General features: G+C 47.8%; 1 protein-coding gene across 1 annotated transcript in view; it reads left to right on the top strand.

Annotated features, from left to right (window-relative positions):
* LOC144792825 (glutathione hydrolase-like YwrD proenzyme) overlaps nt 1-26,084 on the top strand; it is a 564,131-nt gene that overhangs the window by 275,868 nt on the left and 262,179 nt on the right. The window contains exon 3 of the mRNA XM_078668023.1: nt 24,790-24,943. Coding sequence (XP_078524149.1) covers nt 24,790-24,943 — 154 coding nt within the window. The remainder of the gene's footprint in view (nt 1-24,789; nt 24,944-26,084) is intronic.

The raw sequence follows: 26,084 nt of genomic DNA, 5'->3' as shown, positions 1-26,084 counted from the left end.
TATAGTAAAAAAAACAGGTCATGGGAATGGCACGAGTTGCAGTTAGCTCAGTAAACTATAGCTAGTGAATTCAGGGATGTGGAATTCCTATAGCCCGACGCCAAGGACATATTGTTTGGGGCCAAGGGCAACAAGTTTTCATTTGTATTTTGTCCTTGGGACAAGTAGGCCCAACCCCTTGCAGCACAAACCCTTTGGCTGCCAGTTTGCAGTACCACATTATGGATCAGGAAAGGGCACTGTCTCCAGTTAAGGTAATATTGTAGTCGATATATTAATGCAGTTCAAGATGTTATTTATGGTTAATTAATTGAATGCATGTATTATTAGGGTGAGCGCTCTAAGTAAATGTTGTAAGCTCCGACTGCACTACTGATCGTGGTTCTAGTATAGAAACGTGTACACAAGTTTTCAAAGTTTAGCAATATGAGGCTATGTATAATGCTCCCAAAATGCTCTCTGATTTGATGCAAATATTTGCAGAAACTCGAAAGCAAGATTGATGATTCTTTGCTTTCAAAATAAGATGTTCATAAAAAAATGAAAGCAAGAAAAAAAACATTTAGCTACACTACTGTAAAATGTCAGGTACCATTTCTTTGCAGCTGCAGCATCATTTAGTAACATGTGTTGATGCAGGCTAGTGTTTCCCAAAACTATTCATTGTGGAAAATCAGTGTAACCAGTCTCAGTAAGATTATGGGGAAAAAAAATAAACAAGCATCGGCAAAGCCAGTAGGTCTGAAATTGGTGGTCAGCTTTTTAGTTTTGTCAATGTGCAAATTGTTTTTGCATGGTGTGGGAGCTGCCGGGCCCTCACCATTATAACAAACATTGGCAAATGCAATAATTGTTTTTGGTTTCAAATAGCATATTCTGCCACAGTAGTTATTGCCATTGAGAAAAACTACTGTGTGCCGATATGCTCATCTGAAAGAGCAGAATGCTGTCACTCACAGTGAAGCCAGCCGATACAGAGCGAGAGAGACACAACATTTTAATAAACACAAAACGTCATGGTCAACACCAGACCAAATTAGGGGACCAATTATTAAAGAAAGTCTCAAAAGTGCACCCATGGTTTATGTGCTTGCATTAAGTGCAGCTAAATGGCTTTCGAGAATTCCCAAGAATTTACAGAAGTAGGACAAAAAATAGTACACCTAGAAAATATTTGTGAAGTGCATTTTGGCATGAGCAAATATGCATGTGTATCATTGCTGATGCAAACATCTGAGCGTTTGCAAGTTCACTTTCCCTCCAACCACCCTTTTCCCAACTCTGAAAGATGGTTTACGTCTGCCATTGTAAGGAGTACATTTCCAACATTTCTCAGTATGGGAAAAGATCAAAGAAGAGATGTTGAAAACCCTTAAAACATGCAAGTTAGTAGGTTTGCACAGACTCAAAAGCTCATTCTAACCCTGGAACTATTGCATACCACTACCTTCAGCCACAGTATGTAGATATGCGGAAATGTGGCAAAATAAGTGGATCGCAAGTATTCAAATACTCCCATGGTATGAGCCTTGGCATAATCAGAGAGGCTATATAAGAGCTCTTATATATAGAGATTGCTGCCATAATTTGTCGCCACACTACATGGCACTAAAGAGACAAGTGGATTTTGCTACAGGACAAGTAGATTTCTGAAGCAACCTTCCCCATGGACAAGCAGATATTTTATTAAATTCTACACCCCTGGAATTTCAGTGGTTTTTTTGCATTTAAAATGTGACATTGTGACTAAGCGCAACATCACTTTAATCTTTTGTTTTTTGCAGTGAGTTTCTAGCATTTTCAATGTAACCATACCTAACTAACACAACAGTCAAGCCTTTTTTCAGTGAGTTTCTGTTTTATTTAACGTTTAGTAAGATCCTATTATCATACCTAAATTCGCAGACAGCCAACACCCTGGAGCACTTTACTTTAGAACTTGCGTGGAGTAGGGCTGACCACAGGGCCTGTCCAACTGCAGTCAACTCCACGCAGGCATCCAACTCCCCACCCCCTGCCGCGCATGGCCTTTTGCCCCAGCCATTGATTTTCTTTTTGATCCCACATAACTGTCAAGGACTCCCGCAGGAGTCCCACAGGACCGCAACAGGGAGGGACTGATCACACTGGGTCCTGCAGGACCACCACAGGATCATGACAAATCATCCAATTTTTTTTCAGTTTTGGCATTCCTACGCTGCTCCTTCTATATGGTTTTACAAATGTTTTCAGGATTCTGGTACTGAGTCCCCGAGTCTTGTAATGGTGGCTACAGTATTTCTTCTTCAAGTTGCAGCCACCAATCACATTACTTGGTCCTGCGAAACTCCAGTGGTCTCTACCAATCAGAATTCATTCTTTGTAGTTTTTTCCAGCTCGAGTACAGCTGCAACAGATTTCCATATTATGCTTTCTGAAAAGAGAAGATTTAGCTTTATGTCAAATTTGGTGTAATTCTGTTCAGTCGTTTTTCCGGTATCCTTGTCTAATATTCCCTATGGAAACTGCAAGTGAAAAAGGCATTTTGGATCACCCCTTTTTTCTCAGCCCCTGCTTAAAAAATAATTCCAAAACTTGCTAGGAAGGAGCTTAGAGGATGAATGTCTTGATTTAAATGTTTTGTGAAGAGTCATGACAGTTATTAGCAAAACAAAAAACAAATCTTATGGAAAGTCTGACCTAGCTATAACAACACAATAGCAAGGACCACTATGCATAAATATAAAGAAAACGTACCTACATTTCCCTATATTTCCCATAGTGAGATCTCCAACCAAGTGGCAGAGAGCGCTACCTACAGGTAAAACGTTATTTCTAGTATCTTTACATTCATAAATTCAGTAGTAGGATGCAACACCCCTCATTTGCGAAGGTGGAGAGTTACAAGTCTACACCTAGGTGTAAATCTCCACTAACAAAGTGTGAATAGCAGATAAATTGGTTACACCTGGATGAAGGAGAAGATCTACACCGGAGCACAAATTTATTGGTCCGTGTCCCAATTAATGGAAATTAAAAATAAAGGGTGCATCGCCCTGTCGCTATGTAAATTTTCAGGGTCTTTCAACGCCCATTTTTACTGTGGCAATTGTCCATTCTCTTTTAAACCAGGCCCTAATGTGCCACCCAGATTATCTATCTCCCCTACCGGACCTGTAGATGAGCTCTCGGGCCCCTCTTCTAACATCAGGGCGTGCCTGCTCAACTGTAGATCGCTACCCCATCATTCAGGAGATATCTGGCTATCTCTCACAACTCATTCTTGGGACTTAATGTTTCTAATGGAGACTTGGGTAAAAGACTCCTCTAATCCTGACCTTAATCTTGCCTTTCTCCCTACCTATCGTTTTGTGGGGATAAATCGTACTAGCACCAAGGCAGGTGGGGGATTGCTGTGATCTTACGCTCAGGCTGGAAGATCTTCTCTAGGAAACTCTCTAACATAGGCCCTTTAGAAGCCATGTATTTTAGTATCTCGGAAGCCTCAAATTTAATCTTGACAGGTATTCTTTTATACAGACCTCCTTGTTCCTCTCCCCAATTTCTCACTGATTTTTATACCACGGCTGCTGACCTATCGCTTAAGCACTCACACTTCACTACATTAGGAGATTTCAACTTGCATGTGGATGACCCCTCGTGCACCAAAGCGGGGCTGCTCCTGGACACCATGGAGGGCCTCAATCTTACCCAGCGGGTTAGTGGCCCCACACATCTGGCCACAACATCTCCCCTACCTCTCACCCATTTCGTCTGGCTACTACCCCTCGCTCTGACATTCCAGTTAAGGCCAGGGAATATGGTAGGAAATGGTTCAAAATCACCTGCTCATCGCTAGCCCCCGAACTTTCTAATTCTTCTTGGCAGTCAGTAGGAGATCCAGACACTGATGTCTCAAACTTTAATGGCTGGCTATCCTCAGCTATTGACGCTATCGCCCCTATGCGATCAACAGTTTCCTCTAGGTTAAAACCTTCAGCGCCTTGGTTCTCCCCCGCCTTGCATGCTGAGACGAGCCACTGTAAAAAGCTTGAACGGCGCTCGAGACAATCCTATGATCCAGAGACTAAAGCTACTTATAGAGCGGCCATTAATAAATTCCATAAACTGAAACGTACTGTATTAGAGAGTACTTTACTGCTGATAACTCCTCTAAAACTCTGTTCAAAATAGTGAAAGAGTTTTACAAACCAACTGCATTATCTAGCTCGACCTGCCCTAGCCAAAGACTCTGGGATGGTTTACCTAACTTTTTTCACGAAAGAAATTGTAGATATTTTTTCTACATTCAACCCCTCCATGGCTGCCCCGGTTCTTGACTCCAGGGTATCCAAGGAGGAGGCTTTTAAGTCTTTTAAAACTATCTTGATTGATACTTCTTCGCAAAAAATGTTGGGATGCCAATCCGGCTCCCCTTTGGACCCTTGTTCAGCACAACTATTCAGTTCACTCACCCCTCTTATCATCTCTCCATTGAATATGATCTGGAAAACCTCATTACAAACTGGTCATTTCCCTTTGTCTTGGAAACAGGCCATGCTTATCGCAATTTAAAAAAAACTGAAGCCGACCCATCGGTGTTCATCAACTACTGGCTCATCTCCCTATTACCTAAACCAGCCAAAATATTGGAGAAAGTAGTGCAAGAACAACTCTCCAACTACCTTGAATCCGGACAACTTCTCCACAATTCGCAATCTGGTTTGATGTCCCGTTACAGTACCGAGACTGCTCTACTGGAGGTGACAGAGACTATTCACGCATGCGTGGACGTAGGCCATGCAGCTATGCTAGTGCTCCTCAACCTGTCCGTAGCATTCGATACGGTCTCTCATGCCATATTGATAGAAAGGCTGTATAGTCTTTGGATTCAGGGCAGCCCTCTTGCCTGGATTAGATCTTTTCTAAGTGGTCGTACCCAACAGGTCTACATTCAACCTTTTGTCTCAGAGAAAAAAACACTTAGTTGTGGTGTCCCTCAGGGCTCCGCCCTGAGCCCACTGTTTTTTAATGTCTATCTATCGTCGCTGGCCACGGTGGTTGAATCCTGTGGGGTCAGAGTGATCTCATACGCTGATGACACACAACTTGTGTTCTCATTTAGAGATCACTCTGACGCTAGTTTTTCCAACTTCAGACGCTGCCTGAGCAACATCTCCTCCTGGATGTCTCTTACCATCCTCAGGCTCAACTCAAACAAAACCGAGGTGTTGTTTTTTAATCAAAACAATCCCCCTTTACCCTTACTTTGGTGGCCACCTGAGTTGAACCCTCCCCCTACATCGGTAAATTCCGCTAGGAATCTTGGTTTCCAATTTGACAATGAATTGTCTTGCAAGGCTCAAATAAATAAGATCACCTCTGCGTGCTTTGGTAAGCTTCGCATGATCATAAAATTCTCCCTTTTCTTCCCGTGGACACATGTAGGACCATTATTCACGCCCTTATAACATCTCACCTGGACTATGCAAACAGCCTGTACGTTGGAGCGCCAGCCTATCCGGTTAAACGTCTGCAGATTGTACAGAATGCAGAGGCCAGAATGATATGTAACACCCCTTATCGTCACTCAATTTCTCCTCACTTGAAAAAGTTACACCAGTTGCCCATGACCAGCTGCATACAGTTCAAATCCCTAGTCCTGGCATTTAGAGCAATGCAAGGTCAAGGGCCTGCGTATATCCAAGCTAGACTTAAGCATGCCCAGTCCATTCGATCACTTAGATCGAATCATCTGTGCCTCTTACTTTCCCTGACTTTGTCTCTCCAGAATGGGGGGCAGAGCTTTTGCAGTTATCACTGCTTAATCATGGAATAGCTTGCCATTGTACCTTCGTATGACTGAATCGGAATGCCTATTCCGACGCAATTTAAAAACTTGGCTGTTTTTCAACCCTTAGTCGCTCAGAGACACTTACAATTGCCCACCGTCCATAGCGCCGGGACACCCCCGTTGGGGGTAGCTGTGCGCTATATAAGTTTCTAAATAAATCAATAGCACATGTAAATCAGGCCCAGTGTCTCTGTACAGTGTCTATGCATGCATCTAACTTCTTAACCTGCATCCAGGATGTCAGATACGGGAAACGTCGTTTACAACGCGGTGTTTACACCGCACAACCTTTTCCCCGCAGCTATTACAACGCAAGTCGTTACTACGACTTGCGCTGGATGGCGCTGTGGGATAAGGAATGTTTTAATTTTATAGTCCAACACCTTCCCTACTGTTACGGGGACTGGTGTTGGAATATAAAATTAAAAAATTCCTAAATCCGCGCCCTCCAACGCAAGTCGTTGTAACGACTTGCGTTGTAAAACCTGCGATGTCAAGTACCGCGATCTAAAAGATCGCGTTGTACTGACATACATCCGTCAGATACATACCAAGATCCATTGAGTGGTGTTGTGTAAGCAGTGTGTTTCAAAATGCAACTTTTTGTTGGGAAACACACAGGTACAGGCTTCTTTACAGTAGTAAGCTTACCATCAGCCACTCTTTGAGTGGTATTGACTGATGTCATTGAAATCTCTCTTAAATGGTATGGTTTCTGGTGGTGTGTGGGCAACGGGAAACAGGCATTACACCGTGGCTGCTTCACCGCATAACATTTAGCACGAATGTGTTACAACACATACATCGTTACCATGCGTAGCCTTTATCACACATGCCTTTACTGTGAATTATGTTGTAAAGGTATGTATGGAAAAGGTATATGTGTGGCAGCATGTATGCTTAAAGCGCATGAAACAGGAAATATTACATTGGAATGGAAGTCCACTCCCACGTTCACCTCTCTTGTTGTGGTACCACTCGGAGTCGTTAGAGAAAACCCCTTCCTGTTCCTCTTTACGACGTGCGACGTGCCAAAGAAGACCTGGAGAGGAGGTGAAATCGTTGAGAGGTAAGAGGGATTGGACCTGGGGTGCTGGGCTATGGATTTACAGTTTTGGGCTGGAGAGGAGTAGTTTTTAGAAGGGCTGAGGGTGTCCAGCAGGAGTCAGATTTTTGGGCTTAGGACAGGGAGAGTGGTAGTTTTTAGAAGGTCTGGGAGCATCGCGCAGGAGGTCACTTTTAGGGCTTAGGGCAAGGGGAGGTGTTATTTATAGAAGGGCTGAGGGCGTCGCGTAGGGGTCAACTATTAGGGCTTAGGGCAGGAGGAGAGCTAGTATTTAGAAGGGCTGGGTCTGTTTTTTAGGACACAGAGCCAGAAAACCTTCACTACGAATATGCCTTTAACATTTATGATTTTTCAATGAAAATCGTTGTAAAGGCATGCGTGGTAATGACATGTTCGTGGTAAAGGTTATACGTGGTAAAGGCATTCACGTTGTAACGCATGCATAGTAAAGGCATGCGTTGCAAAGGAATGCGTTATAACGTCGTACTAACCGTGGGGAACATCTATAGCAGGTAATCTGGAGTTTGAATCTAAGTGGCTTGCTAAAGGGGTGTTCTGGTTGATGGTTGTGAAATGCCAGATGTGCTTCAGTGATTCTTATGAGCGATCCAGTGTCAGAATTTGTGAGTGCACCTAACAACTTTGACTTTGCTTGTGTGGTCCTCTGTGTCTTCTTTGTTTGGGCCTGATGTTGTTCATGTTACTCACAGATTGCTGAGGTTAAATATCTGTTGCACAGATAAAATGATAACTCCTTTAATTTACTTTAGCACATGTACACTTATGTGTATCTGTCTTGGTGGAGGGGTGGTCGAGTGCAAAATTGTGCTCAGTTGTATTTTAATGTAAGTGCGCCTTAAACATAAGCAAGGTTAATTTTCTTATGTGTTGCTATAGGAGAGGCTTGCCATCGTGGGCTTGATTACTTCACCTGGTCTTTTTGTCCAAGTCAGTTAATCTTTGCCTGATCAACTGTGCTACTGTCATGAGTATTCATGGGTTGAGTATCAAAGGAGATATGTATATAAAATATGTACTGTATCATCAATTGCAATGCTAAATGATGGAAGCAGATCCTACAAGCCTGATTTATTTTCTGGATAATACATGTGGGGGTTGGTCTGTAAGGCTTGGCTGGCTCAGAATTCTAAGGGAGTGAACTAATGATCTTAGTACATGGATGAATATCGCTGTGCTCACAGCAAGGAAAACAAGCAGTGACAAAGCCAATATGTATGGCTTCAATGTACCAAAGCATGTAAACACAGGCATTCACAAATGTGTATGTGAATTGCATGCACTGTTTACCACGTTTAAACCTGCCCAAAAAGTAGGAACAAAAAGACTGTTTCTGTTCTGTATGGAATGAATATAGTAGATAAATAATTGATTGACAGTGTGATGAATGAAGGTACGTTTTAGATGGTTAATCGTTCCTCTTGCATACCACTAGAACCATTTCGTGGAAGGCACAATTATACACCAAACAGCCAATTACATGAAGTGAGAGGGTAATCCTCCTCTGGGTTTCGCCAAAGCCTGCCATATATTTAATAATTGGTAATAAAACACTCCAGGCAGCAGGGTAGTCATGCCAGATCTAAAACATTGTTGTATTATATTATGTTACAGGCCCGAGACAGGAAACCATGGCACAAAGAGGGGGGATTATTATCTGATAAGGTGTGCTTCTTGCAACTGGATCTCATTTATAGCAAACCTTGACTGACAGGTTTGTTTGAACAGATGTAATCACAGTGTGTCAGGTGTGGTCAACTTTTCAAATTAATTGTTTTGAATGTATTTAAATGTTGTGGGGGTTTCCCAGCTTTTTTGGATGCATGCTTACTTACCAGCTGACTGGTTGTTAATGGCACTTGAGTGTTTGTTTGTGAATGGTGTGGCAAAATATGCAGTGGGCACCATTTAGATTTTAAAGTTTGGCCTTTGTTGAATTGAACCAAAAGCCCTGACATTGTCCCCCTGTCCATGAGACCTTCTAGCAGACATATCAGCATCAACTATGAATGATAGTGAAACTTGTGAGAACCTGGGAGTCAAGCCTGCTATTTAACTGGCTCTTTGTGAGATGCATTATACCTATCATATCTATGGAGGCCTACCTCCGAATGATGTTTTGCCTTTCAAGAAAGGGCAGTTACTTGTGCAGCAATGTGTACAAATGTTCGAGATACACTCTGGTTTAATTGTTCAACAGGTAACCGAGTGATAATTAAGTAGTGTAAAAATCCACAAGTCTAGTAAATATATAGTAACTCTCAAATCTACACAGCTAGATTTTGTGTAAGGACAGTTTACTACAGAAGAACGGTGTTAATAACATTAGGGCAAAGCATACATATGGTTGGAACAATACAAATTTCTGAACACAGACATGCAGACTTATTATACTGGCGAGGCGATCTAGCGGTGTATAGTTATTGTGAGGAGGTCTGAAGTCCGGGGCGGGGGCAGCATACATCCATGTTATAACATCAGTTTCCAGAACATCTTTTGCAAAAATCGGTTTTCATAAAGATCTTTTATAATAACAACATTTCCGTAGGCAGTAGATTATTTTCACCAAAACCTATCTTATATGCATGTGTTTATGTTTTTATTATATTTCAGGTTATTTTAATTTGGGTGCTGAAAGTTTATATAATAGTTTGTCCCTTTTTGTTTTTTGGGGGGTATACCCACTAAATACCACAAAACTCCCTTTTCTTATTTTTTTTAAAAAATGTGCCTTCCAGATGATAATAATGGACACTCGTATTAAAAACGTTAACATATGCGTATAATGTGTGTATTTATTTGTATATATTATATATTTGCTCCTGTTTGTGTACCCTTGCCCAAGTTATTTTATCTGTTGATCAATACATTTAAATTTACCATTTCAACATATTTACATTATAAATTAATGTTGACATGTTATTCAGTGAACGTTTATCAATCTTGCATTTGAAACTGTGTTGCCAAATTACAGATACTTATTTTTAAGCTAATTTAACTTTTTTGTACCCTAGAAGCTAATGATTCGTTAGGTCTAAGATGTTATGAGATTCCTATGTAATTGTAAATATATTTTTGAAAAATAGTTTTTACAAATTATATCTTGGATACAAAGGAAAACGATAATCTTTGTTCAAAATATCTTTTGGAAATTTACATGCTACCAATGTAAGTGCATGATTGTTCTTTGAAGTTGAGTGTGCCTTTGTTTGGGTATGCTTAGGTGTTAATTATTATGTGTTTGTATACGCATGTCTGGTTTCCTAACAAAAATTGAAATATTGTTTATAGTGGAATACATTTACATTTTTCCATTGAAATCGTAGTCTGAGGGGCTGATTTGCAGAGTGGGCCATAAGAGGGCTGTGAAACATAGGAAAAAAGCTCTGAGATGCAAAGCTTGGGAATCACTGTATGAAGTAAGCCTTAATAATGATAATACTGCGTTTAGGCATTGGGTCAACTCTCCTTCATTAATGGAGGAGGAGTGTCCTAGGCTTGAGATAGTAATCTTAGAAGAAGAATGGATTGATCATTTTCCTGGATTCTATTCAAATTCATCTACTGACTTGCTGAGGTCAGGGCAGATTACTGGTAACATCGCAGCAGATCGCTCACTTTATAGACATGCTAATTTTTCCTTTAGTTTGGAAGAAGTCATCAGTACAATAAATCCTGGTAAAGTGGGGAGAGCTCCCGGGCCTGTGGTATCCCTGTGGATTTGTTCAAAGCCAATATTTCATTGTGGGGAACCATATTAACCCTGGTACTAGGCGCATGTTGCAGTATAGGCTTACTACCTACCTGGCCAGAGTCCATTATAGTTCCTATTTATAAACAAGCATTAGAAATGCAATCGGGCTCGGATTTATTTGAGTTTGAGCTAATGGCATTGTAAATGCCAATGTATTGTTGCTATGTGTTATGGAGTGTGTTCATGTGGTGTGTACTGCCAGTAATCTCCTTGTGAGTGTGCGAATATTGCACCACTTGCCTGTGATGTCCTTCTTGTGAGTGTGAGAAGCTTGCACCTCTGCTGCCTGTGGTCTCCTTGTGAGTGTAAGAAGCTTGCACTGCTGCTGCCTGTGATGTCGTTCTTGTGAGTGGGAGAAGATTGCACCTCAGCTGCCTGTGGTCTCCTTGTGAGTCTATGCACTGTCATCGCTAGCCTGTAGATATGCACTGTCATCGCTAGCCTGTAGATATGCATTGGCGTCACTAGCCTGTGGGTATGCACCGTCATCGCTAGCCTGCACTGTCATCGCAAGCCTGTAGATATGCGCTGTCATCGCTAGCCTGTAGATATGCTCTGTCATCGCTAGCCTGTAGATATGCTCTGTCATCGCTAGCCTGTAGATATGCATTGGCTTCACTAGCATGTAGATATGCACTCTCATTGCTAGCCTGTAGATATGCACTGTCATCGCTAGCCTGTAGATATGCTCTGTCATCGCTAGCCTGTAGATATGCACTGTTATCGCTAGCCTGTAGATATGCATTGGCTTCGCTAGCCTGTAGATATGCATTGGCTTCGCTAGCCTGTAGATATGCACTGTCATCGCTAGCCTGTAGATATGCTCTGTCATCGCTAGCCTGTAGATATGCATTGGCTTCACTAGCCTGTAGTTATGCACTGTCATCGCTAGCCTGTAGATATGCTCTGTCATCGCTAGCCTGTAGATATGCACTGTCATCGCTAGCCTGTAGATATGCACTGTCATCGCTAGCCTGTAGATATGCACTGTCATCGCTAGCCTGTAGATATGCATTGGCTTCAAAAGCCTGTAGATATGCACTGTCATCGCTAGCCTGTAGATATGCTCTGTCATTGCTAGCCTGTACATATGCATTGTCATCGCTAGCCTGTAGATATGCACTGTCATCGCTAGCCTGTAGATATGCACTGTCATCGCTAGCCTGTAGATATGCACTGTCATCGCTAGCCTGTAGATATGCTCTGTCATCGCTAGCCTGTAGATATGCACTGTCATCGCTAGCCTGTAGATATGCACTGTCATCGCTAGCCTGTAGATATGCACTGTCATCGCTAGCCTGTAGATATGCACTGTCATCGCTAGCCTGTAGATATGCACTGTCATCGCTAGCCTGTAGATATGCTCTGTCATTGCTAGCCTGTACATATGCATTGTCATCGCTAGCCTGTAGATATGCACTGTCATCGCTAGCCTGTAGATATGCACTGTCATCGCTAGCCTGTAGCTATGCACTGTCATCGCTAGCCTGTAGCTATGCACTGTCATCGCTAGCCTGTAGCTATGCACTGTCATCGCTAGCCTGTAAATATGCTCTGTCATCGCTAGCCTGTAGATATGCACTGTCATCGCTAGCCTGTAGATATGCACTGACTTCGCTAGCCTGTAGATATGCACTGTCATCGCTAGCCTGTAGATATGCTCTGTCATTGCTAGCCTGTAGATATGCACTGTCATCGCTAGCCTGTAGATATGCATTGGCTTCACTAGCCTGTAGATATGCACTGTCATCGCTAGCCTGTAGATATGCACTGTCATCGCTAGCCTGTAGAAATGCACTGTTATCGCTAGCCTGTAGATATGCATTGGCTTCGCTAGCCTGTAGATATGCACTGTCATCGCTAGCCTGTAGATATGCATTGGCTTCACTAGCCTGTAGTTATGCACTGTCATCGCTAGCCTGTAGATATGCTCTGTCATCGCTAGCCTGTAGATATGCACTGTCATCGCGAGCCTGTAGATATGTACTGTCATCGCTAGCCTGTAGATATGCATTGGCTTCAAAAGCCTGTAGATATGCACTGTCATTGCTAGCCTGTAGATATGCATTGGCTTCACTAGCCTGTAGATATGCTCTGTCACTGCTAGCCTGTAGATATGCATTAGCTTCACTAGCCTGTAGATATGCACTGTCATCGCTAGCCTGTAGATATGCACTGTCATCGCTAGCCTGTAGATATGCACTGTCATCGCTAGCCTGTAGCTATGCACTGTCATCGCTAGCCTGTAGCTATGCACTGTCATCGCTAGCCTGTAGCTATGCACTGTCATCGCTAGCCTGTAGATATGCTCTGTCATCGCTAGCCTGTAGATATGCACTGTCATCGCTAGCCTGTAGATATGCACTGACTTCGCTAGCCTGTAGATATGCACTGTCATCGTTAGCCTGTAGATATGCTCTGTCATTGCTAGCCTGTAGATATGCACTGTCATCGCTAGCCTGTAGATATGCATTGGCTTCACTAGCCTGTAGATATGCACTGTCATCGCTAGCCTGTAGATATGCACTGTCATCGCTAGCCTGTAGAAATGCACTGTTATCGCTAGCCTGTAGATATGCATTGGCTTCGCTAGCCTGTAGATATGCACTGTCATCGCTAGCCTGTAGATATGCATTGGCTTCACTAGCCTGTAGTTATGCACTGTCATCGCTAGCCTGTAGATATGCTCTGTCATCGCTAGCCTGTAGATATGCACTGTCATCGCGAGCCTGTAGATATGTACTGTCATCGCTAGCCTGTAGATATGCATTGGCTTCAAAAGCCTGTAGATATGCACTGTCATTGCTAGCCTGTAGATATGCATTGGCTTCATTAGCCTGTAGATATGCTCTGTCATTGCTAGCCTGTAGATATGCATTAGCTTCACTAGCCTGTAGATATGCACTGTCATCGCTAGCCTGTAGATATGCATTGGCTTCACTCTGCACTATGCACCACGCCTCTGCACTACGCCTCTGCACTACGCACTAGCCTCTGCACTACGCCTCTGCACTACGCACTACGCCTCTGCACTACGCACTACGCCTCTGCACTACGCAATATGCCTCTGCACTACGCACTACGCCTCTGCACTACGCCTCTGCACTCTGCACTACACCTCTGCACTCTGCACTACGCCTCTGCACTACGCACTACGCCTCTGCACTATGCCTCTGCACTCTGCACTACGCCTCTGCACTCTGCACTATGCACTACGCCTCTGCACTACACCTCTGCACTCTGCACTACGCCTCTGCACTACGCACTACGCCTCTGCACTACGCACTACACACTACGCCTCTGCACTACGCACTACGCCTCTGCACTACGCCTCTGCACTACGCCTCTGCACTACGCCTCTGCACTACGCCTCTGCACTCTGCACTACGCCTCTGCACTACACCTGTGCACTCTGCACTACGCCTCTGCACTACGCACTATGCCTCTGCACTACGCACTACACACTACGCCTCTGCACTACGCCTCTGCACTACGCACTACGCCTCTGCACTACGCACTACACCTCTGCACTACGCACTACACCTCTGCACTACGCACTACACCTCTGCACTACGCACTACACCTCTGCACTATGCACTACGCCTCTGCACTACGCCTCTGCACAACGCCTCTGCACTACGCACTACGCCTCTGCACTACGCACTCTGCACTACGCACTCTGCACTACGCCTCTGCACTACGCACTACGCCTCTGCACTACGCACTACGCCTCTGCACTCTGCACTACGCCTCTGCACTACGCACTACGCCTCTGCACTACGCCTCTGCACTATGCACTACGCCTCTGCACTCTGCACTACGCCTCTGCACTATGCCTCTGCACTACGCCTCTGCACTACGCCTCTGCACTACGCACTACGCCTCTGCACTACGCACTATGCCTCTGCACTACGCACTCTGCACTACGCCTCTGCACTACGCCTCTGCACTACGCCTCTGCACTACGCCTCTGCACTATGCCTCTGCACTCTGCACTACGCCTCTGCACTACGCACTACGCCTCTGCACTCTGCACTACGCACTACGCCTCTGCACTACGCACTACGCACTACGCCTCTGCACTACGCACTACGCCTCTGCACTACGCACTACGCCTCTGCACTACGCCTCTGCACTACGCACTACGCCTCTGCACTACGCCTCTGCACTACGCCTCTGCACTACGCACTACGCCTCTGCACTACGCACTACGCCTCTGCACTACGCACTACGCCTCTGCACTACGCACTACGCCTCTGCACTACGCACTACGCACTACGCCTCTGCACTACGCACTACGCCTCTGCACTACGCCTCTGCACTACGCACTACCCCTCTGCACTACGCACTACGCCTCTGCACTCTGCACTACGCACTACGCCTCTGCACTCTGCACTACGCCTCTGCACTCTGCACTACGCCTCTGCACTACGCCTCTGCACTACGCACTACGCCTCTGCACTACGCACTACGCCTCTGCACTCTGCACTACGCCTCTGCACTGTGCACTACGCCTCTGCACTACGCACTACGCCTCTGCACTACGCACTACGCCTCTGCACTACGCACTACGCCTCTGCACTACGCACTACGCCTCTGCACTACGCACTATGCCTCTGCACTCTGCACTACGCCTCTGCACTACGCACTACGCCTCTGCACTACGCACTACGCCTCTGCACTACGCACTACGCCTCTGCACTATGCACTACGCCTCTGCACTCTGCACTACGCCTCTGCACTCTGCACTACGCCTCTGCACTACGCCTCTGCACTACGCACTACGCCTCTGCACTACGCACTACGCCTCTGCACTATGCACTACGCCTCTGCACTACGCACTATGCCTCTGCACTACGCCTCTGCACTCTGCACTACGCCTCTGCACTACGCCTCTGCACTCTGCACTACGCACTACGCCTCTGCACTACACCTGTGCACTCTGCACTACGCCTCTGCACTACGCACTATGCCTCTGCACTACGCACTACACACTACGCCTCTGCACTACGCCTCTGCACTACGCACTACGCCTCTGCACTACGCACTACACCTCTGCACTACGCACTACACCTCTGCACTATGCACTACGCCTCTGCACTCTGCACTACGCCTCTGCACTACGCCTCTGCACTACGCCTCTGCACAACGCCTCTGCACTACGCACTCTGCACTACGCACTCTGCACTACGCCTCTGCACTACGCACTACGCCTCTGCACTACGCACTACGCCTCTGCACTCTGCACTACGCACTACGCCTCTGCACTACGCACTACGCCTCTGCACTACGCCTCTGCACTATGCACTACGCCTCTGCACTCTGCACTACGCCTCTGCACTACGCCTCTGCACTACGCACTACGCCTCTGCACTACGCACTACGCCTCTGCACTACGCACTCTGCACTACGCCTCTGCACTACGCCTCTGCACTACGCCTCTGCACTCTGCACTACGCCTCTGCACTCTGCACTACGCCTCTGCACTACGCACTACGCCTCTGCACTCTGCACTACGCACTACGCCTCTGCACTACGCACTACGCCTCTGCACTACGCCTCTGCACTACGCCTCTGCACTACGCCTCTGCACTACGCACTACGCCTCTGCACTACACCTCTGCACTACGCCTCTGCACTACGCATTACGCCTCTGCACTATGCACTACGCCTCTGCACTACGCACTACGCCTCTGCACTCTGCACTACACCTCTGCACTCTGCACTACGCCTCTGCACTACGCCTCTGCACTACGCCTCTGCACTCTGCACTACGCCTCTGCACTCTGCACTACGCACTACGCCTCTGCACTACACCTCTGCACTCTGCACTACGCCTCTGCACTACGCACTACGCCTCTGCACTACGCACTACACACTACGCCTCTGCACTACGCACTACGCCTCTGCACTACGCACTAAGCCTCTGCACTACGCACTACGCCTCTGCACTACGCCTCTGCACTCTGCACTACGCCTCTGCACTCTGCACTACGCACTACGCCTCTGCACTACACCTCTGCACTCTGCACTACGCCTCTGCACTACGCACTATGCCTCTGCACTACGCACTACACACTACGCCTCTGCACTACGCCTCTGCACTACGCACTACGCCTCTGCACTACGCACTACACCTCTGCACTACGCACTACACCTCTGCACTATGCACTACGCCTCTGCACTCTGCACTACGCCTCTGCACTACGCCTCTGCACTACGCACTACGCCTCTGCACAACGCCTCTGCACTACGCACTACGCCTCTGCACTACGCACTCTGCACTACGCCTCTGCACTACACCTCTGCACTACGCCTCTGCACTACGCCTCTGCACTACGCACTACGCCTCTGCACTACGCACTACGCCTCTGCACTACGCACTACGCCTCTGCACTCTGCACTACGCCTCTGCACTCTGCACTACGCCTCTGCACTACGCCTCTGCACTCTGCCTCTGCACTACGCACTACGCCTCTGCACTACGCACTACGCCTCTGCACTACGCACTACGCCTCTGCACTACGCACTACACACTACGCCTCTGCACTACGCACTACGCACTACGCCTCTGCACTACGCACTACGCCTCTGCACTACGCACTACGCCTCTGCACTACGCACTAAGCCTCTGCACTACGCACTACGCCTCTGCACTATGCCTCTGCACTCTGCACTATGCCTCTGCACTCTGCACTACGCACTACGCCTCTGCACTACACCTCTGCACTCTGCACTACCCCTCTGCACTACGCACTATGCCTCTGCACTACGCACTACACACTACGCCTCTGCACTACGCCTCTGCACTACACACTACGCCTCTGCACTACGCACTACGCCTCTGCACTACGCACTACGCCTCTGCACTACGCACTACGCCTCTGCACTACGCACTACGCACTACGCCTCTGCACTACGCACTACGCCTCTGCACTACGCCTCTGCACTACGCACTACCCCTCTGCACTACGCACTACGCCTCTGCACTCTGCACTACGCACTACGCCTCTGCACTCTGCACTACGCCTCTGCACTCTGCACTACGCCTCTGCACTACGCCTCTGCACTACGCACTACGCCTCTGCACTACGCACTACGCCTCTGCACTCTGCACTACGCCTCTGCACTGTGCACTACGCCTCTGCACTACGCACTACGCCTCTGCACTACGCACTACGCCTCTGCACTACGCACTACGCCTCTGCACTACGCACTACGCCTCTGCACTACGCACTATGCCTCTGCACTCTGCACTACGCCTCTGCACTACGCACTACGCCTCTGCACTACGCACTACGCCTCTGCACTACGCACTACGCCTCTGCACTATGCACTACGCCTCTGCACTCTGCACTACGCCTCTGCACTCTGCACTACGCCTCTGCACTACGCCTCTGCACTACGCACTACGCCTCTGCACTACGCACTACGCCTCTGCACTATGCACTACGCCTCTGCACTACGCACTATGCCTCTGCACTACGCCTCTGCACTCTGCACTACGCCTCTGCACTACGCCTCTGCACTCTGCACTACGCACTACGCCTCTGCACTACACCTGTGCACTCTGCACTACGCCTCTGCACTACGCACTATGCCTCTGCACTACGCACTACACACTACGCCTCTGCACTACGCCTCTGCACTACGCACTACGCCTCTGCACTACGCACTACACCTCTGCACTACGCACTACACCTCTGCACTATGCACTACGCCTCTGCACTCTGCACTACGCCTCTGCACTACGCCTCTGCACTACGCCTCTGCACAACGCCTCTGCACTACGCACTCTGCACTACGCACTCTGCACTACGCCTCTGCACTACGCACTACGCCTCTGCACTACGCACTACGCCTCTGCACTCTGCACTACGCACTACGCCTCTGCACTACGCACTACGCCTCTGCACTACGCCTCTGCACTATGCACTACGCCTCTGCACTCTGCACTACGCCTCTGCACTACGCCTCTGCACTACGCACTACGCCTCTGCACTACGCACTACGCCTCTGCACTACGCACTCTGCACTACGCCTCTGCACTACGCCTCTGCACTACGCCTCTGCACTCTGCACTACGCCTCTGCACTCTGCACTACGCCTCTGCACTACGCACTACGCCTCTGCACTCTGCACTACGCACTACGCCTCTGCACTACGCACTACGCCTCTGCACTACGCCTCTGCACTACGCCTCTGCACTACGCCTCTGCACTACGCACTACGCCTCTGCACTACACCTCTGCACTACGCCTCTGCACTACGCATTACGCCTCTGCACTATGCACTACGCCTCTGCACTACGCACTACGCCTCTGCACTCTGCACTACACCTCTGCACTCTGCACTACGCCTCTGCACTACGCCTCTGCACTACGCCTCTGCACTCTGCACTACGCCTCTGCACTCTGCACTACGCACTACGCCTCTGCACTACACCTCTGCACTCTGCACTATGCCTCTGCACTACGCACTACGCCTCTGCACTACGCACTACACACTACGCCTCTGCACTACGCACTACGCCTCTGCACTACGCACTAAGCCTCTGCACTACGCACTACGCCTCTGCACTACGCCTCTGCACTCTGCACTACGCCTCTGCACTCTGCACTACGCACTACGCCTCTGCACTACACCTCTGCACTCTGCACTACGCCTCTGCACTACGCACTATGCCTCTGCACTACGCACTACACACTACGCCTCTGCACTACGCCTCTGCACTACGCACTACGCCTCTGCACTACGCACTACACCTCTGCACTACGCACTACACCTCTGCACTATGCACTACGCCTCTGCACTCTGCACTACGCCTCTGCACTACGCCTCTGCACTACGCACTACGCCTCTGCACAACGCCTCTGCACTACGCACTACGCCTCTGCACTACGCACTCTGCACTACGCCTCTGCACTACACCTCTGCACTACGCCTCTGCACTACGCCTCTGCACTACGCACTACGCCTCTGCACTACGCACTACGCCTCTGCACTACGCACTACGCCTCTGCACTCTGCACTACGCCTCTGCACTCTGCACTACGCCTCTGCACTACGCCTCTGCACTCTGCCTCTGCACTACGCACTACGCCTCTGCACTACGCACTACGCCTCTGCACTACGCACTACGCCTCTGCACTACGCACTACACACTACGCCTCTGCACTACGCACTACGCACTACGCCTCTGCACTACGCACTACGCCTCTGCACTACGCACTACGCCTCTGCACTACGCACTAAGCCTCTGCACTACGCACTACGCCTCTGCACTATGCCTCTGCACTCTGCACTATGCCTCTGCACTCTGCACTACGCACTACGCCTCTGCACTACACCTCTGCACTCTGCACTACCCCTCTGCACTACGCACTATGCCTCTGCACTACGCACTACACACTACGCCTCTGCACTACGCCTCTGCACTACACACTACGCCTCTGCACTACGCACTACACCTCTGCACTACGCACTACACCTCTGCACTATGCACTACGCCTCTGCACTCTGCACTACGCCTCTGCACTACGCCTCTGCACTACGCACTACGCCTCTGCACAACGCCTCTGCACTACGCACTACGCCTCTGCACTACGCACTCTGCACTACGCCTCTGCACTACGCCTCTGCACTACGCCTCTGCACTCTGCACTACGCACTATGCCTCTGCACTAAGCACTACGCCTCTGCACTCTGCACTACGCCTCTGCACTACGCACTACGCCTCTGCACTACGCACTACGCCTCTGCACTACGCACTACGCCTCTGCACTACACACTACGCCTCTGCACTACGCACTATGCCTCTGCACTACGCACCACCCCTCTGCACTACGCCTCTGCACTCTGCACTACGCACTACGCCTCTGCACTACGCCTCTGCACTCTGCACTACGCCTCTGCACTCTGCCTCTGCACTACGCACTACGCCTCTGCACTACGCACTACGCCTCTGCACTACGCACTACGCCTCTGCACTACGCCTCTGCACTACGCACTACGCCTCTGCACTACGCACTACGCACTACGCCTCTGCACTACGCACTACGCCTCTGCACTACGCCTCTGCACTACGCACTACGCCTCTGCACTCTGCACTACGCACTACGCCTCTGCACTACGCACTACGCCTCTGCACTCTGCACTACGCCTCTGCACTCTGCACTACGCCTCTGCACTACGCCTCTGCACTCTGCCTCTGCACTACGCACTACGCCTCTGCACTACGCACTACGCCTCTGCACTACGCCTCTGCACTACGCACTACGCCTCTGCACTACGCACTACGCCTCTGCACTCTGCACTCTGCACTACGCCTCTGCACAACGCACTACGCCTCTGCACTACACCTCTGCACTACGCACTACGCCTCTGCACTACGCCTCTGCACTACGCACTACGCCTCTGCACTACGCCTCTGCACTACGCACTACGCCTCTGCACTACGCACTCTGCACTACGCACTACGCCTATGCACTACGCACTACGCCTCTGCACTACGCACTACGCCTCTGCACTACGCCTCTGCACTACGCACTACGCCTCTGCACTACGCACTACGCCTCTGCACTACGCACTACGCCTCTGCACTACGCCTCTGCACTACGCACTACGCCTCTGCACTACGCCTCTGCACTACGCACTACGCCTCTGCACTACGCCTCTGCACTATGCCTCTGCACTACGCACTACGCCTCTGCACTATGCACTCTGCACTACGCCTATGCACTACGCACTACGCCTCTGCACTACGCACTACGCCTCTGCACTACGCCTCTGCACTACGCACTACGCCTCTGCACTACGCCTCTGCACTACGCACTACGCCTCTGCACTACGCACTACGCCTCTGCACTACGCCTCTGCACTATGCACTACGCCTCTGCACTACGCACTCTGCACTACGCACTACGCCTATGCACTACGCCTCTGCTCTACGCACTACGCCTCTGCACTACGCACTACACCTCTGCACTACGCACTACACCTCTGCACTCTGCACTACGCACTACGCCTATGCACTACGCCTCTGCTCTACGCACTACGCCTATGCACTACGCACTACACCTCTGCACTACGCACTACACCTCTGCACTCTGCACTACGCACTACGCCTATGCACTACGCCTCTGCTCTACGCACTACGCCTATGCACTACGCACTATGCCTCTGCACTACGCACTACGCCTCTGCACTACGCACTACGCCTCTGCACTACGCCTCTGCACTACGCACTACGCCTCTGCACTACGCACTACGCCTCTGCACTACGCACTACGCCTCTGCACTACGCCTCTGCACTACGCACTACGCCTCTGCACTACGCACTCTGCACTACGCCTATGCACTACGCCTCTGCACTACGCACTACGCCTCTGCACTACGCACTACGCCTCTGCACTACGCCTCTGCACTACGCACTACGCCTCTGCACTACGCCTCTGCACTACGCACTACGCCTCTGCACTACGCACTACGCCTCTGCACTACGCACTACGCCTCTGCACTACGCCTCTGCACTACGCACTACGCCTCTGCACTACGCACTCTGCACTACGCACTACGCCTATGCACTACGCCTCTGCTCTACGCACTACGCCTCTGCACTACGCACTACGCCTCTGCACTATGCACTACACCTCTGCACTACGCACTACACCTCTGCACTACGCCTCTGCACTACGCACCAGATCTGATGCATGTGATTCTCTACAAAAAACACAGCAGTGCACACGCTCCCACCACCATCTGCCTTCAATTACCGGCACCTCGGACAGCTGGTAATTGAGGATTTATGTATTCTTCTGCCGAACACTTTATGCAGCGCTCGCACTGGATTGCATTACACGGCCACTCTGACAGCTCCTAATTAAGATTAATCACTCTGCCGTGCTCGTTCTCGCACACAATATGCCACATCGGGCACGAGTAAATTACTTACAGCCTATCAGGTCAACACTACTAAATACACAGCACAGCGAAGACGAATCACTAGGCACATTCCATAAAAACTAAGGAATGTGCCAGCCTGGACCCCTTTCTGCATTGAACACATTAGGGCTCGCAAGCTCCGCCTCCACTTCGAGGCTTAGGCCCCAGCCCTAAAAAGGCAACCGCCTTAATCCTCCATGCTACTTGAGTCACTAGCAAAGATAGTCAATCGTATCATCATGAATGGACTCCAGGATTGGGCTGAATCAAACGAAATCCTGTTGGATTTACAGTATGTTTTTCGCCCCGGGATAGGGACTATTGAGCTGGGACTGAACCATGGGTTTAAAGTGGGAAATAGTCCAAGATTAAAAAGAACTAATAATTGCCTTTTGTAGGCCTTTTGTCTGATTTTGATTGTGTCAGCCGTGGCAACTTATGGAATATCTTAGCAGACCTTGGGGTGGAGACAACCATTATTCAGTTCTTGAGGGAGCTATATTCTGGAAGTAAGCCTAGGGTCTGAAACGGCATCAAGGGAGAGTGCACTCAGGCCTTCAGTATAGAGCGAAGGGTAAGGCAGGGCTGTGTACTCACTCCTTTTTTATTTTATTTTTATACAAATGGTCAAGGGAGCGAGTTATCCAGCAAGTGCAATGATCTTCCACAAATTGGCCAGCTTCCCATACCGGTCCTTGTTTATGTGTACGACACTGTCCTTATGACCAGAACCCCTCTGGGCCTCCAGAGTCTGTTGACTAATTTTGTTACATACATGCAGGACTTAGGTCTTCTAGTCAACCAAAGTAAAACATTCATTATGGAATGTGGAAGAAGGACAGCAAAGTGCAGGGCTATAAAAATTGATAAGGTAAAGATTAATACTACAGTGACCTTCTCATACGTGGGTATACTTTTTGATTAGGAGGGTACATGGGCACAGTCCACCACGGCTAGGATTCATCTGTTTAGGAAGTCAGTCATGGCCCTGTTAAACTTTGCGTGGAAGCTAGGTATGAATCTGCCTAATGAAATGCTAAAGATTTACAATGTCAAATGTTTGCTTATAGCCACTTATGGGACAGGTGTGTGGTGGGAAACTAATTGCAAGGCACTGCAGATGGTGAAAAATGTGTTCTTGAGGCGCCTTCTTGCTGTACCTATTAGTTGTTCATCCTTCTTCTGTCATGCAGAGTTAGAATTATCATTTCTGGTTGACATAATTATGGTCAACCCCATGGTGTTATTGCACAAAATTTGAACATTGTAATTTCCGGGTTCAAACCAAGCCATTATTAGAGATTGTCTTAACTTGAGTGCTGCACTGTGTTTTCCATGGGTGTTCTACAATAAACAACTTTCTTATGATCTGGGACACCCATATTTTTTGAGCAGTCTAAAACTATGGGAAATAGGAAGAAAAGATTTGAAAACCAAGCGTATGGGGAACTTTGAGGAACAAAGGTTGTCTATAGATTTGCCAAAGCCTAGTCTATTAAAGAATCAATCTATGCTGATCACATATGATATGCAACCCTACCTTAGGTTTTTAATGAATTCTAGGCATCGGTTTGTTTTGACCCATTTCAGAATGGACATTTTTTACAATTTAACCAGCTTGCCCATAATGAACTTTTTTGTGAGGAAAAATCCTTAACTATGTGAAATACTGTTTTTATATGGTAGAATTTTTATCTGCATGTTTTTAAAATGATTTATGCATGTAAGTTGTGATTTTATAGTTATATAATATTAATGTACTTAATGAGTTGATATGATGCTTCCTACTTTGTTAAGCATGTATAATTGTTTTAATGATTTTAAGTATATTGCTGGCTGTACAGTATTCTGCTTTTATGATTTTAAATGAAATCGAATAAAGCATATTTGAACTGAACTGATAATCTTTGTTCAAAGTATCTTTTGAAAAAATAACTTTACATGCTACCAGCTTAAGCGCGTTAAGTGTTCTTTGAAGCTGAGTGTGCCTCTCTGTGTGGGTCTCTTTAGGTGTTAGTGAATGTGTGCTTGTCTACGCATGTCTGGTTTTCTAAAATCAAATCGAAATATTGTTAGTAGTGGATTACATTTACATACTCCATTGAACTCATTTAGTCACTTCCAGGCATGTCCGCCGTGATGAACACTCATCCTCTAATTGATTTCGTGTTGCAGATATTTTAAAGAAAGGTGGTAACGCTGCTGATGCTGCTGTGGCTGTTGCTGCTGCCTTGAACCTCACTGAGCCTGCCAGTACTGGAGTTGGTGGAGACTGTTTCTGCCTCTTTTACGAGGCCAAAACAAAACAAGTCTATGGCATCAATGGAAGGTAACATACAACTGTTCCGAATATTTTTATTTGTTTTAAGACATTCAGAATAAAAGTGAACAACTGTATCAAACGAGGGGAAATGGAAGAGGAGGAAAAATCAGGTCAAGTCTTGAACATAACATGAGAACTATAGTTAGATGGCATAGGAGCACTTCAAAAAGAACTTCAAAATTAAATAAACGATTTTACTTCAGTATTTAATCTTATCCACAACTATTTGCTCTATAACATTAAAGGTTGTCGCATTCGTTTCTTTAGTAGTATGAATGTTTGATATCTTTTTCCTGTTCTTTTAATGCTTGTTCACAATCAGCAGCGGCGTATTGCTTCACAATATCTGTTGAAGATTATTTTTTAAGTGAGCTCCTGTTAAGGCATCAAATAGACAATTATATCCTGGAATATTTTTTAATCTGTAACATGCATTTTCAAAACTAATATCTTCTCAAACAAGATATTGACCCAGGTGAGTCAATCATGCGTATTTACTTTTGTGTCCCTTCATGCTGTGAGGGCAGTACCAGGGATTGGTGTCCCTCACTCAGCAGCAGAGGGACTTGGTGACAGGGATCATTTGTGTCCCCTGCAGGTGGAGTTTCTTTGAAGCCCCAACTGACCAGGCTCTTAAAAATACTAGTCTGAGGTCTGCCTCCAACTATAGCTCTACTCTCTTCCAACATCTTCCCCCTCCATAGACTCCTTTCCAGGGTTTCCTGGGTGAGGTAGCCTGAGATCAGGGGAAGGGAAAATTACCATAAAAAATAATACAGGTTTTGGGTATCTCTTGCACTATGGGTGGGCTGGTATATGTGCCGTTGTGGGGCACCTACACATTCTTTCATATGCGAATGTATGGTGTTAAGATGAGATTGACACTGGTGAGTGAATATATGCATTATGAGTGCCTGGTGTTTCAAAGAACATCTAATACACCTTTAGTTTGTGGTTTGCATTGGAGTCCTTGCGGACTCATGTCTGAGCCAAAATGGCAGCCTATGGTCCGTCTCCTAGCGCAGTTCTTTCCTCTTCCTCAGTGTACCCTTCTCTGCATTGCCTGTATGCAGGGTACAGAGGCCACCTAAAGAGGTGCGAGGGAGTTTATGGTCCTTTTTCTGTAGTCTACAACTGGTGGCAACAA

The sequence above is a fragment of the Lissotriton helveticus genome, chromosome 11 (genome assembly GCF_964261635.1).
Source record: "Lissotriton helveticus chromosome 11, aLisHel1.1, whole genome shotgun sequence".
In the NCBI taxonomy this organism is placed as follows: domain Eukaryota; kingdom Metazoa; phylum Chordata; class Amphibia; order Caudata; family Salamandridae; genus Lissotriton; species Lissotriton helveticus.
The sequence above is the reverse complement of the archived record's forward strand: the minus strand, read 5'-3'. Positions and strand labels throughout refer to the sequence as shown.